At 37.4% G+C, this 17,318-nt stretch overlaps 3 protein-coding genes across 3 annotated transcripts; all 3 read left to right on the forward strand.

Moving 5' to 3' along the window:
- The first annotated feature begins 1,539 nt into the window (after positions 1 to 1,539).
- LOC122296700 (oxygen-evolving enhancer protein 1, chloroplastic-like) lies at positions 1,540 to 3,403 on the forward strand. Its single transcript, XM_043106502.1, has 2 exons — positions 1,540 to 1,843; positions 2,451 to 3,403. Exons 1-2 carry the CDS (start codon positions 1,604 to 1,606, stop codon positions 3,204 to 3,206), a joined length of 996 nt encoding a protein of 331 aa, XP_042962436.1. The 5' UTR covers positions 1,540 to 1,603; the 3' UTR covers positions 3,207 to 3,403.
- A 1,238-nt stretch (positions 3,404 to 4,641) lies between these two features.
- Positions 4,642 to 8,022, forward strand: LOC122296708 (CASP-like protein 5C1). Its single transcript, XM_043106511.1, has 3 exons — positions 4,642 to 5,088; positions 7,497 to 7,629; positions 7,720 to 8,022. The coding sequence occupies exons 1-3, from the start codon at positions 4,958 to 4,960 to the stop codon at positions 7,912 to 7,914; spliced, it is 459 nt and encodes a 152-aa protein (XP_042962445.1). The 5' UTR covers positions 4,642 to 4,957; the 3' UTR covers positions 7,915 to 8,022.
- Positions 8,023 to 9,044: 1,022 nt separating this feature from the next.
- LOC122296714 (pentatricopeptide repeat-containing protein At2g22410, mitochondrial-like) lies at positions 9,045 to 11,328 on the forward strand. Its single transcript, XM_043106515.1, has one exon. The coding sequence runs from the start codon at positions 9,200 to 9,202 to the stop codon at positions 11,195 to 11,197; it is 1,998 nt and encodes a 665-aa protein (XP_042962449.1). The 5' UTR covers positions 9,045 to 9,199; the 3' UTR covers positions 11,198 to 11,328.
- The last annotated feature ends 5,990 nt before the right edge of the window (positions 11,329 to 17,318 follow it).

Genomic DNA, 17,318 nt, shown 5'->3' on the forward strand with positions numbered 1-17,318 from the left:
AAATGATTTTGTATTTAAAGATATTCTCACCCACCCAAACTCTCTGTTGCAAAATGCCTATTAGTTGCTGCAGGATTTTAGAGATTCTCAACTAGTGGTGACCACTCAGCCAGCAATTACTACTAATAGGTTTGATGGATGGGAACCTCCCCCCTACATACTTCTTCAAGATTAATTGGGATACTGCGGTGGATATGATACACTGTAAGGTAGGGATTGGAATTGTATTTTGAGATTGGGAGGGTACGATTTTGGCCACAATGAGGAAGAAGCAAGACTTATTCCCAGATCCACTAATAAATGAAACTTATGCAGCTCTCCAAGCAGCAATATTTAGCTTGAGGAGAATAATTTTATAGGGAGATTCAAAACAAGTTGTGATGCTTGTCCAAGGTCCTGTGGAAGATTTCAATTTTGGAATGCTATTATCAGACATTAAACTCAAGCTACAAAATTATGAATACTGCTAGACAGATCCTTAGAGAAGCCTACTTAATTGCTCACACCTTAGGCAAGAATGCATTAGGAATTTCTGGTTTTATTGTCTACAGTACTGACTCTGGCCCAAAAGAAGGTCCCGTGGGGAGGGGGGTTGAAAAGGATTTTGCCAATCTATAACTGGAACAAGAATTCAGAATTCAAGATATGACAACCGATGTATCTTTATTTGGGCCTTTTATCATTTTTCGGGTCTATTATATGAGTACCGAGGAGCCCATCAGCATTCAGTCATCCCAAGATTATAAACTTAGCCATGTTTGTACGCATAGATATTGCCCAAATTCCTCCTTTAATTACTTGGTTTTTGTTGTGTTTTAGTGAAGTTGCTATTGGCTTATGAGAAAATATGTAAAGAAAAACCTTACATTGGAAGCCCAACATCAGGCCATAAACTAAATGACCCTTGAATTATGAATTATGTTAATTGGGAGAGAGAGAGAGAGAGAGCAAGGAGAGCAACATTATCTTGCTTGTAAGCAATAAGATCAAAAGAAGATGGTGATGTCATGTCTCGAGCTAAAGAAGTTACAGTCTCTACTATGATAAGAAATAGAAGATGACACATTAAATGGAACGAGATAGAACATTTTAACATAAAAGGGGATCAAAACCCAAGCATTTAATGAAATAAGATTGGGATATTGATATATGCCCATATTAAGGTTTCGTTTGGATCTTGAATTAAGCGCAGCTCATTTCAGTTTAGTTCCGTTTTAGACTCATCTTAACATCAAACTCATCTACTTAAGACTGTTCCACCCTAGATTATCAAAGGAGTTATCTCAAGATTAGAACAGGTTTCACCTTTCAGCCATCACACAAGCAGGTCCCACTTAGAGTATCTTTATCCCAAATGAAAAATTGACAGGTGGCAAACTACAAAAAAACAAAGGCATTAGCTTCAACCAACCAATAAGAGAAAGAGAAAACCTTATCCTATCCCTTATCTTACTCGCAGCAAGGCCACCAAATAACACCATCTTGTCTCTATTCCCCTCCCACCCTTCCACCACACAAAAACTCTTCTTTTTAGTCCGTTTCTCAGAATATGCATATAAACTACTGAGAGTGAGAAAGAGAGCAAAAATTAAGTTTGAACAGAATGGCAGCCTCACTACAAGCAGCAGCTACACTCTTGCAACCCGCCAAGGTGGGTGTGTCTTCTAGGAGTAGCCTGCAGCTCAGGTCTTCTCAAAGTGTTTCCAAGTGCTTTGGCGTGGAACCAGCTGCAGCCAGGCTGACTTGTTCTCTTCATGCTGATATTAAAGAATTGGCTAACAAGTGTGTCGACGCTACCAAGATTGCCGGGTTTGCTCTTGCAACATCGGCCCTCGTTGTGTCGGTATGCATGCATTTCTTTTTGTTTTCTCGTTGTACTTGATCATGTAATGCCGATCGACCTTTAAATTTAAGAAGCTAGGATTAAACAAAAGGATCTCGTATATTTAGGTTTCTGCGATTGTTTGGGAATAATTAAGATCGATCGCGGGTTTTCATTCATGCTAGTTTCTCCTGTCAATCGAGATTATTTCAGATCATCCTTTGTCCTTCCTCGCTGATCAAAAGACCAACATGCATAAAAATGGGTTGAAAGCAATCAAAACACACACACACACACACACACACATATATCAATCGTATATATGAACCACTTTAATTTGCCAGATTCTGCGCGCACGTCTGTTCTAACATTTGATGAACTACTTTATAAGCAATATTGTTAATTCAAAAACCAAATTATTAAAATTAGTGACAAAGTCTGCATTAATTCCTTCGTGCTGATGCGATCACTGTCGTGACTCGTGAAATTCAGGTCTGCAAGATTTTCTGTTGCATGTACATAATCAGAGGATGTTGGTTCTTGGTTTTAGGTAGTTCCGTTGTTACAATTTCCTAAATTTCCTTCGATCATTTTGTTTTTTTTTTTTTTTTTTTTTTTCTTTTTTCAGGGAGCAGGTGCTGAAGGAGTTCCGAAGAGACTAACCTACGATGAAATTCAAAGCAAGACATACATGGAGGTGAAGGGAACCGGCACAGCCAACCAGTGCCCAACCATTGATGGCGGAGTTGACAAATTCGCTTTCAAGCCCGGCAAGTACAGCACCAAGAAGCTCTGCTTGGAACCCACTTCCTTCACTGTCAAAGCCGAAGGTGTGAACAAGAATTCCCCACCCGAGTTCCAAAACACCAAGCTCATGACTCGCTTGACCTACACCCTCGACGAAATCGAAGGACCCCTTGAAGTATCCCCCGACGGCACCATCAAGTTCGAGGAAAAAGACGGCATCGACTACGCCGCTGTCACCGTCCAGCTTCCCGGCGGCGAGAGGGTACCATTCCTTTTCACCATCAAACAGTTGGTAGCATCAGGGAAACCAGAGAGCTTTAGCGGAGAGTTCTTGGTACCTTCCTACCGTGGCTCCTCTTTCTTGGACCCAAAGGGAAGGGGTGGATCAACAGGTTATGACAATGCAGTAGCATTGCCTGCCGGAGGAAGAGGGGATGAAGAAGAACTTGTGAAGGAAAACGTAAAGAATACATCTTCATCGACGGGGAAAATCACCCTGAGTGTCACCAAGAGCAAGCCCGAGACTGGGGAGGTGATTGGTGTGTTTGAAAGCATACAGCCATCTGACACTGATTTGGGAGCAAAAACTCCAAAGGATGTGAAGATCCAGGGAATTTGGTATGCTCAGCTTGATTGATAGGCCTTTTTTTTTTTTGTACTTTGTTTTTCAAAAATAACATGATGATCGGTTTAGATTTTGTTGTAAGTTGATGAAAAAGGAACTGCAAAACTTCCCTGCGAGGAATTCGATGGAGCATGCATGCATGCATGCACGGAGATTATCATCCAGTTTGTATATTATTATGGCTAATGAATCAGTACGTCTTATGATGACGATCGATGTTTCCAAACTTTCAAAAAAAAAAAAAAAAACTCCATCTTGAAATTACCTTGCAATGTGGGATCCAATATTCCTATATAATATTCATTTTTTTTTCCTAGTAATTAATTAGAACCAGGCCAGAATGCGTGAAAACGCAGAGAGCATACCCCACACGTACACCACCATTAAAAGGGTGTCGGTGGACATATTAATAAATAAAAAATTCGATCCTGAAAGGGGAAAAAATGTTTTCTCAGAAGCAAAAGAAAACTAATTTATTTTTAAAAAGGATCTTGTTGAGGCGATGGTTATGGCTCTTATGACGAGAAAAACTCCAGCTTTTTGTTCAGCACAATCTTTTGATCGATGATCATTGTTGTTTGCATGATCTCTCTCATCTATAAATTATTATGTATCTAATTGGAAATTAAAGAGAACGTGTGCAAATAAATAAACCAAAGAAAAATGAACGCTTAAGTGAAAAAATAAAGAATTTATAGTAGAGATCGAAACTCTTTAACTTTTGGTCGATGATATTGGAACTTTGAAAGATAAAATATTATATAATAATAATATTAAACATTTATATTATATAATAATTCTATAAATATATGAAAGATATTATTTATCTTTTTTAATTATTACTATTTTATCTTAAAATAAAAATGAAGAATAATAAATTATTTTTAATCATTTAACATTAAATTATTTTTTAATCATTTAATACCTATATATATATATACACTAATTATTTGCAACAAAGTAAGCAACCAATAAAGGGATTATTGTCGCCTTAAGAGCCCTGGCCGTCGCCTCAACAAGTTCCTTTGGTAGGTTTTTATTTTGGATGTCTTGGCACTTATAAAATGGACGAATCTCAAAGGAGTAATGTTTTGTACTACTTTTATGTATATAATTTTCGTGCAAGTTTTTTTAAAAAAATTAATATTTTAGTCATAATTTTTTTTATAAAAAAAAATTAATAAATTGACGTAAATTAGAGACATGATATGATATGTTAGATTATAAATTTATTTAATTTATCTAATAAAAATATGTTAATTTAATAAATTTATTTTTATAAAATCTCTTTATAATCGTAGATCCTACCATAAAGTATAAAAATATTAATTTTTTTTATGAGATACAATTTTTTTTTGCAAAATTTGGACACTTGGCATAACTAATCTCAAAATAAATTAAAACATAAAAAAATGAAATAAAAATATAGTAAAAATCAAAGCCAGGCCGGAGAAAATAATTGGAGTGGACTGAAGTGAAGATGCCGAGCTGCGTAGCCATTACGTATTCCCACCCTTTCCCCTCTTTTCTTTCCGTCCTAAGCATTCCTTTTCCATCACATGCGTTGTTACCATTTATGCGGATTCCCCTTCACTCGACCGATTACCATAAGCAGTTGTGATTTCGTTTTCATCTCTTCCTCGTTTTCTTACTTGTTTTTACTTTTCCCTTCATTCGTATATTAAAATTCCTGCAAGGAATGGCTAAGGCCGCCGAGAACATGAATTTACTATGTCGAGGCCTTGCATGCAAGCGACAATAGCATGGACGAGTTGCCAGGAGCGTTGGGAACCAGCGCCAGCTTGGCACTGCGGATGGGTCAGACTGTCTTCTCCTCTGCATCCCTTCTCTTAATGTGCGTGGACGTTGATTTCTACAGCTACACTTCCTTCTGGTAATTCTCATCTTCATTTGCCTTGAACTTCAGAATTGTGTTTTTATCGAACCCTTTTGTGGGTTTCGTCTTATTCTTCTCGCTTTGTTAAAATCCTTATCTCAAATTCTTGGGTATTGCTGAGTTCGGTGCTGTGGATCATAACTACCCCGATATTTTGCCCCTTCTCTGAACATCGCAAAAAATGGCGTTGATCGTAATTGGTGAATGAAAATTGCTTGTTAGAGCGTTTGGTTGGTGAAAACCGTAAGAATTCGACATGAATTGTGGTTCCTAATGGTTGGACCGAGCTGGCATGTCCATAGGTTGCGTAGGAATTGATTGTAAATACATAAATTTAACGACTTTTTTGGAATTTATAAAAGGCGAGGAGAGGAAGGTTTACGATATTGAGCTTTAGATTGCCCCTGTTTGGCTGGACATCTTATGGATGCAAGCCCATTTTGAATCAATTGAAATTACTGGAGTACGATTCAAGAGAAAAGCAGTAAGTCAGAAGAATTTCCAGGGATTGCCTATGTTTAGTACGCACACATGTTATAGTCTTGACTGTGTGCCAATGTGTATTGATTCTCAATGCCCACTAAAGTTCTCGGTTATGAATGTGGCTTAGTTCGGTTAAGTCCAGTTAATTAATATTAGGCGATATGAATTTTGAGGAGTTATAGTCCGAACTTTACCGAATGAAGGTTGGAAAGACTGTACCTCCATTTCACACACTTCAATATTTTTCATTGAAATGACTATTTTGTTACTTACCCAAAAATTGGCACTGTAATTTGAACCATTTTCATTCTGGTGTGCATTTGAGTAGTTTTTAAACTAGGTTGTGTATACGTCTGATTTATACTTGCCACGAGATATATTAGTTCATAAAGGATTACTCAAAATAATATTAAACCTTTTATCTAGAAATCAAAGGGTTGCAGGTTTTGGCAGGGAATAATTGAAATGATGCATTTTTTTATTGCTCAAGTAGTTTCATCAAAGTTTGTGAAGATTTAGCGTAGAAGCTCTTCTTAATGCATATTTGTTGGAGAAGATCAGTCAATATAGTTGATAACTAGACAACCATGGGGTTCTGGTTATAGTTGGGACTTGGAAAGTTCCTTACGTATCTGCTAAAATACCTTAGATCAATAGGACTCAAGGTTTTGAGCGTGTAATTCATAATAACATTTTTCTTTTCATTCATGAATGTTGTCAGGTAAAGGAAAGAAGGCAAGGGGTCATTATTTATGTGCATGTGCCAGAATCTCATGGCAACTTAGCTACAATAAAAGTACGCTAAGAGGGGCACATATAATCAAAATATTTGTATTACACTGATTTTCAGTTAATTGGACCAGGGATGTGAGAGTTTTATTTTTAAACTGCACATGTAATTTACTTTTAAATTTCTTGCCATTCTTGGGCATATAAGAACTGTTCAATTCAAAGAAAAATAAAATATTGCCCAAATGATAAGGATGCCATTTATGAGGAAAAATATTGGATCAAAATAGCCCACTTTAATAATAAAGCAAGATGTGTCACCACAAAAGTGGGCTATATTGGAGGAAGCCTGTTTTTGATGCAGATGGAACTGATTTTGGCCAAGGATGGATTCTTGAAGGAACATGAGATTCTGCTTGGGAGGGCATTCAAATTGACAATGACTAATATTGTTCAATTCTTTTGCTATCTCTTGGTGGTCGATTTTCTCGAGCCTTTACTTTATTGATAATACAGCATGTTTATAGGTGAGCATAAGGCTTTAGAAAAAATATAGAAAGATGATTCTAGAGAACTAGGTAACATGGCACAGATGTTATGAATGATTAATGGATCATGCCTTGGGAAGTTTAGGCTTAGGTTTCTACACACTTCGAATCGTGGTGGACATGGTTAACAGTTTTTTATTTACGCGTTTCCAGTTTAACAAACCGTTGTAAATCACTGGTTGCATTTTCATGGAACACCATTCTTAACATGTGATACTTTTTATGTGAGAATATGATCTACCAAAGGTTCCCTTTGAAGTGGAATTCACATTTCAAGAAGTTGAGAAACAAATCTGTTCATCAGACTTTATGTGTACAGTTATTATATCCTTTATGCTAGTCTATGTGATAATGGAAGGCCCATTTGTCTCATCTATTAACTGTGCTAGGTTTGGTGACTTGGTATAATGGGTAGAACCTGGTTAGACTCGGGAGTTGAATACAATGAGCCATTTATCAAAGACATTTTAGTTCTCGACACTGATTTTCCAAATCTGTTGCATTATCTTATCCATAAACTCGAAGTCTTATATAGCGCCATTTTCAATTATTTATGGGATTTGATTACCCGTATAATGTATATGTTGCCCTGCAATTTTTTTATTTGATTCCTTAACTTTGTCATTGCTCATTTTGATCTTACAGCTATTTGGTGACAGTCATGGGTTTGGTAATTCCATGGAGCCTGACATTGCTGGCAGTTGATGCGTTCTCTGTTTTCATTAGACGTTTACCTCGTCAACCAAGAATAGTATTGGTCGTAATTGTAGGAGATTTGGTACGTGCGGTTTTGAATCATTTGAGAACTTCTGTGATATCATCCCTATGTAACTGCTTAAGAGGGATATAATGTTTTGTTCCATCACAGGTTTTATCGTTTCTCTTGCTTGCCGCGGCATCCTCATCAGCTAGTGTCACAGATATCCTGCGTGATGCTGGTAGATCCTACTGCCCTCCAAAGTTATGTGGTAGATACCAGTTGTCTGCGGCAATGGCATTCTTGTCTTGGTCCCTTACAGTTTCTGCATCTCTCTTCAATCTTTGGATTCTTCCTTCTTTATAAAATTCTGGATGGCAGTTGCGAAATGTAGAAATGAAATGGGTAAATATTGAGAAAGTCATGTTTGAAAATGTCTAATTTTGTTTAGTGCTAATGATTTCTTCCCCTCAATCTCTCAATTTTTTTCCCTTTTTTCTTCTCCCTTGGTGTTTCTTTCCGTTAACTTGAGCGATGTAGAGTTTTTGTTCCACCGACTCACCACATCACCCACATCATTGAAAGCGCCACCCTATCTTCAACCACCCATGACCACAAGCAGAACCCACCAAGCAGTGTGTGGCAGTCAGACACCACCTCCAAACCGCATGGCCTCCACGCATCACATGATCCGTTTAACTCAACCTCATTTAGATGCCAATTGTTTCTAGTTTGTTTTTCGTTGGCTTTCTAGCCATGTTACGTTTCTTTTTATATATTTTTCTTGCTGTTTTTTCAAAGTCTCTTACCTACGCGGAATTGCCACCCACCACCACCAGATATATGCCTCCCAAGGAGTCTCTTGATTCAAGTCCATCTCCCCACCAAGCACTTCTACATTTTGACCGGTGCATGCGACACACGCGCTGCCGGCAATGCACATGGATCTCACGATTTGCTACTTCCGGCCAATGCAAGATCTGACATCCCCTTTTGCCAAGAGCGCCATGCTTTTTTCTAGGAGTTACATTCATTAGTCATATACTCCATTATCCAACAATACGGGTGAGATGATTGTCAAAGACCATCACAAATACAAACAATTGCAGTGCACACTCTAATGCTGATTGATTCTTATTCAGCCCGACAAAACTGCCTTCATGGCTTTTTTTCCTCCATCACGAGTCATGAAATTATGGCGCTAGAATCGTTAGATTTCATTCCTTGATTTGTTTTTATTCTGCACTGTAATGTTTGTTTTGGGATTTCGTCCCTAACTATCATATTTTTTTAACTTTATTAATATAAGATAAATGATAGTTACACTCGTAAGTGTGTAAATGTCATACAATCATTTTAAAAAAAAGTGAATAAATACAAGATTTATATAAAAAAAATTAATTTTTTAATAATATATTCTACTTTTTTTTTAAAACGACTATAGTTAAACACTCTATAATTATATATGGCATTACTCTATACTATGCTATGCAGATTCATTGAACTTTGCAGCACAGTGGGAGGAGTAATCCATTCTTACCAACTTAACCAAAACGACAAAGTTTTCCTGCGATGTCCCACAAATTTTCAAAGAACCGATACGTTTGGCATTAACTCCATTTCAGAAGTTCTAACCAAATGCCCGGTTATCATGTTCTTCACTCTCAAATACTCGACCGTTGGTTCCCGCCTTAAGCATTCTTCGTTCCATTTCCACTCTCTACCCACCACTTTCACCCACAGATTCAAGTCCCCCATTCACCAAAACCTCCACCACCTCCTAGAGAAATGCTCATCCATGAGAGAACTCAAGCTAATCCATGCCCAAATCATCCTCCGTGGCCTGACCAACGAGAACCTCACACTGGGAAAGTTGGTTTCTTTCTGCGCCCTTGCCGACAACGGAGATCTCGAATATGCACGGCTCGTATTCAACAAAGCCCCAGAACCCAATAAGTTTATGTACAATAGTTTGATAAGGGGTTACTCAAATGGCGATGACCCTATGGAGGCAATTTCGCTCTACCGCAAAATGATTGGTTCGGGCCTTTCGCCAAACGAGTTTACCCTTCCCTTTGTTCTCAAGGCCTGTGCTCGAAAGTTGGCGTGTTGGGAAGCTGTGGTTGTTCATGGTCAAGCCATTAAATTCGGAACTGGTTTCCAAGTTTGTGTGCAAAATGCCCTTATAAGTGTGTATGTTGTTTGTGGGTCGATTGAGTGTGCCCGGAAAATGTTTGACGGTATTTCGGAAAGGACTTTAGTCTCGTGGAATTTGATGATTGGTGGTTATTCGAAAATGGGTTTTTCCAAGGAAGCTTTTTTATTGTTTCAGGACATGAGAGAATTAGGGGTGGAGCCTGACGAGTTCACCTTAGTTAGTCTACTTTCTCTTTGTTCACAAGTTTGTGATTTGGATTCTGGAAGATTTTTGCATCTTTACATTGAGATTACAGGAATTGAGATTGATCTAATCGTGAGAAATGCTCTTCTGGATATGTACGCTAAGTGTGGGCATTTGCATGCAGCGAAAATGGTTTTCGAACGAATGCCTAATAAAAATGTGGTCTCTTGGACTTCCATTGTTACTGCATATGCTAAACATGGCCTCACTATATCCGCTCAGAAAATCTTTGATAACATGCCAGTGAAAAATGTGGTTTCTTGGAATTCAATGATTTCGACTTATGTCAGAGGAGGCCGTTGCAGGGAAGCTTTGGATCTTTACCTCAACATGTGTGATTTGAGGGTGGTGCCGGATGAGGCTACCTTAGTTAGTATTCTCTCAGCCTGTAGCCAAATTGGTGATTTGGTCATGGGAAAGAAAATCCATAATTACATATGCAGTAACAGTTCAATACGTGGGGTCACTCTATATAACTCCCTCATAGACATGTATGCAAAGTGTGGTTCCCCAAGAATTGCCTTGGATATCTTTTACAAGATTCCAGAAAAGAATACAGTGTCCTGGAATGCTATTATTGGGGCCCTGGCACTCCATGGACGTGGCTTAGAAGCTATAGACCTTTTTGAAAAGATGCAAGCATGTGGAGTTCGGCCTGATGAGATCACTTTCACTGGATTGCTTTCTGCTTGTAGTCACAGTGGTCTTATTGACTTGGGGAGACATTATTTTCATAAAATGAGTTCCATTTACGGGCTATCACATGAAATTGAGCACTATGCTTGCATGGTTGATCTTCTTGGGAGAGGAGGGCTCTTAGAAGAAGCAATTAGGCTGATAGGAGGAATGCCAATGAAGCCGGATGTTGTGGTTTGGTGTGCCTTGCTTGGTGCTTGTAGGACCTATGGTAATATAGAGGTTGGGAGGCAAATCCTCAAGCAGCTTTTGGTGATGGAGTCATATAATTCAGGGCTTTACGTGCTTCTCTCAAACATATACTGTGAAGCTGAGAGATGGGAAGACGTGAAGAAGATAAGGAAACTAATGGATGACTATGGGATCAAAAAGTGTAGAGCAATTAGCCTCATCGAGATTGAAGGTTGTGTTCATGAATTTCTGGTTGACGACAAGAGACATGAAATTTGGAGGAGTATACACTCCATGCTTGATCAATTAACACAACATTTGAAGTTTTCAGGATATTCATGCAATATTTCAAGTGCATATTTGGATGTAGATGAAATATAGCCCCGTGCCCATTTTTGAGTTGTATTAATAAGCTTTGAGAAAGTAACTCGAAACACTAGGATTATATCTTTATTCTTTCCCTTCTATTCTTTGTAAAACATCACACGGTTTTCCTTCTAATTATAAAGTCAGGAAAGAGTAAGTTTATTGAACAGGAGATTATTAAAGAGTTTCTATTTCACAGTGCAGATTTCTACATTTAGTTCATATAATTTAGCCATTAGCTGATGATTATTTAAGGCAGCTTCCATCATTTCAAAGAATTGAGGTCTTCTTGTCACGACGATGTACACTGACCCATCATTCTATAGGTTACGTGCTACTAAAAATGCATTGCAAAAATATCAATATAGGACATATTTAAAAAATTCTTTATTCAAAATTTTCATTCCACTTTCAAAAAACTCGATAAAAAATACTTAAAAATTTTCTTACTTTCTAAAACTGTTTCCTATCCAAAAAGAGTTCTATTAGGTGCCCGGGTCCTTGTACTCGGACTCTCACATGTGAACGATGATTCTACTGTTCATGTGAGGGTTTGTGTACACAGATTCCCTTGCACCAAACATTGGCTATCCAAGAATTTTCTCAGTCATTCTCCCAATAAAAATCTACTAGAAACAATTAAATTCCGAGTCGAAGTTAGCTAAGAATGCAGTGTGAGCCAATTATTTAATGAAATCCGCAACTAAGTGGGAGGAATTATGTATCAACTGTAATTAGCATAGGAATCCTAGCTATTATGCGTAGGAAACCTATACAACATCAGAAATTCTATTTTTAAACTAGTGTATACAATACTTAGTAAAGTGTTTATATGTCATAATTTGATTTGGAAAATAAATTTTAAATTTTAAATTTTACAATTTAAATGATGTAGATGGTGTGTTCTACACACAGACTTGAGAATAGAATAACTCATATAATATATATAGAGTCGTGTTTATTTTTCACCTCCAACTCTAAATAAGAATATTTGAAGCATCGGTATAGATTGCACGAGGAAAAACCGAAAGCCCTAGGCAAGTTTTCTTCCAAGAATTGTGCATCATCATCTGTGAGTTGTTGTATTGAACAAAGAGCTTAACGTCTTCATTAGACGCCAATTAAATGTCAAGACAAGTGTCAAACCAAATGTTACGCCTAATATGGAACCACCAAATTCACTTCTCCTCAAGATTCAAGCAATATCACAAGTGCCAAAAAGCAAATCCTTTATAAAAGGAAATCTAGTTAGCAGTAACAACTAGTGAAAATCATGTTATAGATGAAAGGCCAGTTGAAATCATGTATTTGTAATTAGTTTAGGCTAATTTGTATCTTTGTATTAACTCATTGTTCATTACATGTATATGATACATTCAAGTATAAATAGCGAAGATTCCTTGGCTTGATTTTTCATTCAAGTTATTTCATTTTAAATCTTTCATAGTATCAGAGCTACCAACAAATAACTCATTAATTCTACCAATCAATATGGCCTCCTCTACAACCTCCTTTGTATTACCAGCAATTACCCACCAGATCTCCACCAAATTGGATGGCACAAATTATCTAAACTAGGTTTCTTAGTTCATTCCCATTCTTAGAATTCATGAACTTATATTGATGGCACCGAGCCATGCCCTCCCAAGTTCATTGTTGATGACAATGTAAATATAACTGATGTGATTAATACCAACTATTCTATATGGCAAAAGAAGGATCAATACCTTCTTGAATGGTTTACAACCACATTGTCTAACAATGTCCTCTCCTCCATTTATAGACTTGGAACATCAAGACAAGTAAGGACCTCACTTTCTTCCCATTTCGCATCACAATCTTGTTTACAAATTGCATATTTAAAATGCCAGTTGCAGTCTTTATAGCAAGGCTCTCGCTTCTCAATCAAGCCAAATCCCAGGCTAACCAACTCACAGCTGTTGGGAAGAATATAAAAGATGAGGATCTCATATCATACGTCTTAGGAGGCTTGAACCTAACATCCACTACATTTATTGCCTCCTTCAACTTTGCACGTGATATAGTCTTCTCATTTGAAGACTTTTTGGCAAAACTACTTAATTACAAGATATTGCTAGGAAATACATTTACTCCAAGCATCTATGAATCAAGGAATTTTGTCTTATATTCTCACAAGCCAAAGCAATATAATCAGAAGGGAAACAACTCTGGTCATAACAAAAACTACTAGCAAAACAACAAAGCTAGTAGTAACTCATATCAATAACGTCTTAGTTGAATGGATGGCCAGAGCAACTTCAAAAACCAAATCTCTTTTTCTAGAACTTCTGCCAAAGCACCATGTCAAATTTGTTGAAAGATGGGACACTAAGCCCTTGACTACTTCCATCGCATGAGATTTGCCTATCAGGGGAGGATCCACCCACGCAACTAGCAACAATGGTTACTAGAAAAAATACTGCTCAAAACTCATTAGATGAACAAACATGGTATGCTAACAGTGGAGCCAACAACCATGTCATATATGCTCTTGAGAATCTAACAATTCAAGACTCTTATAAAGGTGATGAAGAAGTGGCAATAGGTAATGGTGATAATCTGTCCATAGCTCATACAAGTTCCAGTACCCTATGTAATTCCAATAATTCTTTGCAGATGAAAAAAAAATCTTACACTGCCCCATTGATGTTGGAAACTTACTATTTATATAGAAGTTTTGTATTGATAATCATTGTTGGATCATTTTGATTGACTCTCATTATTTTGTAAAGGACATTCGCACGGGGTAGACACTTTTCCAGGTGCATAGTAGAGATGAACTTTATCCCATCATGTTGTCAAGGTCAATAAATAAAACAAGTAGACTCACTACCTTCATAGGGGTCACAACAAATTATTTAACTTGGCATAGAAGACTAGGACATCCCATGTTGCTAGTCTTTAAACAAGTCAAGAATCTTGTAAATCTTCCTCTAACCAAATCAAGTCAATATGGCCCTTTGTGTGAGTCTTATCAATTGTCAAAATCAAAGTGTTTACCCTTTTCAGAGTCAAATAATGTAACATCTCAGCCCTTTAATTTATTTAGATATATGGATCTCACATGTCTCTTCTCTCAATGGATGCAAGTACTATGTTATTTTTATTGATAATTTCTCGAGACTCGCATTGCTATTTCCATTGCATGCCAAATTTGATACTTTTGATTACTTTCTCAAATTTAAATGCCTAGTCGAGAACCTTTTTCCCAACAAAGTAAAAGTCTTCAATTAGATGGAGGTGGAAAATTCACTCCTCATCTCTTCAAACAGTTTCTAATATCCCATGGGATTAGTCATAGAATCTCATGCCCCTACACTCCTTAAGAACATGGGTTGGTTGAGAGAAAACACTGACACATAATTGTGACAGGTTTAGCCATGCTTGAACAATCCCACTCACCCTCTAATTTTGGGTAGACTCCTTTAACGCTGTAGTATATCTCGTTAATAAACAACCAGATTACATCTTGCTATATGTCTTTGGTTGTACTTGTTATCTCTTGCTTCAACCTTATAATAGTTACAAACTAATGTATCAGTCCAAAAGATGTGCTTTCTTAGGTTATAACTTTAACTACCGTGGCTATAGAAGTTATGAATCTCATTTCAAAAAGGCCATCAACAATAGACATGTGGTGGTTGATGAAACCAACTTTCCAGGGAGGATTAGTCTCCATCTATACCAAATGTGCTTGCAACAGCTTCTACTTCTTCGTCTGCAACAGCTTCTGCTCAGTCAAGATAAGTATCATCTTTTATTCTAGGTGATAACTCTTCTCCTTTTTTCAATAACAATCTTGGATGTACATCTTTGTCCATAGAATTCTCTCCCACTACAGACACCACCACATCACCATAAACCTTAGCTTCACCTTCTCATATGTTTGTTGACACTCCAACCCTCCAAAACTCAAATCCCATCTTTGGCCATCCATTCTTCATAGACCTCACTTATGCCTCCACCTCCTCTCATTCCATGACTACCCACTCTCAAGATGGCACTAGAAAAATCAAAGCTTTCTATGGATATCATCTCTATCTCTCCACCAAGTATCCCATGGCTTTTCAATCCATTATCCCTACCACTCCATGCACTTTTGCTCAAGCAAACACATCATCCCATTGACGCCAAGCCATGCAGGAATAAGTTCATGCCCTCTAGTCCCATCATACATGGTTCCTTTATCCACAACCCAGTCATAAACATTATCATTAACAAATGGGTTTGCAAAGTTAAACAAAATGCAGATGGTTCTCTTGATCGCTTCAGGTCTGGACTTGTGGTTATAGGTTTCAAAAAACAAGATGGGATAGATTACAATGAAATTTTCAATCCTATGTTAAATGTTCCACCATCCGCACCATTTTAGCTTTTGTAGTTCATTACCATTGGCCCATAAGACAACTAGACGTATCCAATGCCTTTCTCTAAGGATCTCTTAAGCAATAAATCTTCATGGAGCAACCTCCTCGCTTCATCAATCTGGCATATCCCAACCATGTTTGTAAGCTTCAAAAGGTCATTTATGGCCTTGAATGGGCCTCTCAAGCATGGTTCAACAAACTCACAGACAATCTCCTTGTTCTTGGCTTTTAAGAGTGTAAAGTATATTACTTCATGTTTATCTTTGATCAATCACATGTTTCTCTATTTTTGCTCACATATGTTGACGATATTATTATAAAAGGAAACAACTCCAGCGTTATTACTCATTTGATTAATTGTCTAAAAATCCTTTTTACAATTAAAAATCTCAGAGCTTCTTTATTTATTTTCAAGCATTCAAGTCCTGTGCACTGAGGCAGGTCTCCATTTGCTCCAAGCCAAGTACATTAGATATGTCCTAGAGAAATGCAAGAGGACTAGAGCTAAACCAGCTAAGACACATCTGTCTGCATGTGCCAAACTCTCCCAAAATGATGGTGATCTTCTGGCCAATGCCACAAAATATCATCAAATGGTTGGATTGCTGCAGTACTGCACCCTCACATGTTCAGATATTGCATTCTCCATCAACCAACTCTACCAATTCATGCACAACCCCACCACCACGAACTGGATTGCTACCAAGTGAGTTCTTTGCTATCTCAAGTGTTCTTTATATCATGGTTTATTTTTTGGCCTTGGCACACTCAATTTAATAGCATATAGTGACTCATATTGGGCTGGGAATCTTGATAACCGCCGCTTCACCATTGTCTATAATATTTTTCCTAGTCCATGCTTGATCAGTTAGAGTGCTAAGAAGCAACCCGTGGTGTCCAAGTCTAGTATAGAAGCTGAGTACATGTCTTTGGCTATGATTAGTGCCTAATTGGATTGGCTCCCGAATGCTATTTAAATTGCTATGCATACAACTTGATGCCCCTCCTACACTCCAGCATGACAACCTTTAAGTCCTAGCCTTGGCCTCTAATTCTGTATTCCATGCTCGCACTAAACAAGTTAAGGATGACTACCATTTCCTAAGAGAATATGTAGTTGCCAAGGACAATATCACACAGTATTATACTACCCTTGAACAACTTGCATATATATTTAACAAAAAAGGGCTCACTTCTGCACGTTTCCTCCTTCTTTGGGACAAGCTTAGGATCTGCTCCAACATTAGCTTGCAGGGGAATGTCAAGACAAGCGTCAAACCAAGTGTCGCACATGATATGGAACCACAAGATTCACAACTCCTTGAGATTCAAGCAATATCACAAGTGCCACAAAGCAAATTCTTTATAAAAGAAAATCCAGCTAGAAATAACGACCAATGAAGATCATGTTATAGATGGAAGGCAAATTGAAATCATGTACTTGTAATTAGTTTAGGCTAATTTATATATTTGTATTAACTCATTGTTCGTTATTGTTGAACTCAAGGTTTCAAGTTTCATGTGATTATAAATCTACACATGGATTTTGATGATAACAAATGAATTCAAAGAATAAAGAAGTCTCAAGCTCAAGTTGTCTACACAATGGAGTCAAGCACATCAAGGAAACAAGCATGAGCAAGAAGGGAACAAGTTCACATTAAAATTATAGAGTAATGTAATAAATCTCTTCAAAATTCGAAATTAGGATTAATGCTCAAAATTAATATTTTATCATAAAGCATTAA

This window comes from Carya illinoinensis, chromosome 2, assembly GCF_018687715.1.
Source record: "Carya illinoinensis cultivar Pawnee chromosome 2, C.illinoinensisPawnee_v1, whole genome shotgun sequence".
NCBI lineage: Eukaryota > Viridiplantae > Streptophyta > Magnoliopsida > Fagales > Juglandaceae > Carya > Carya illinoinensis.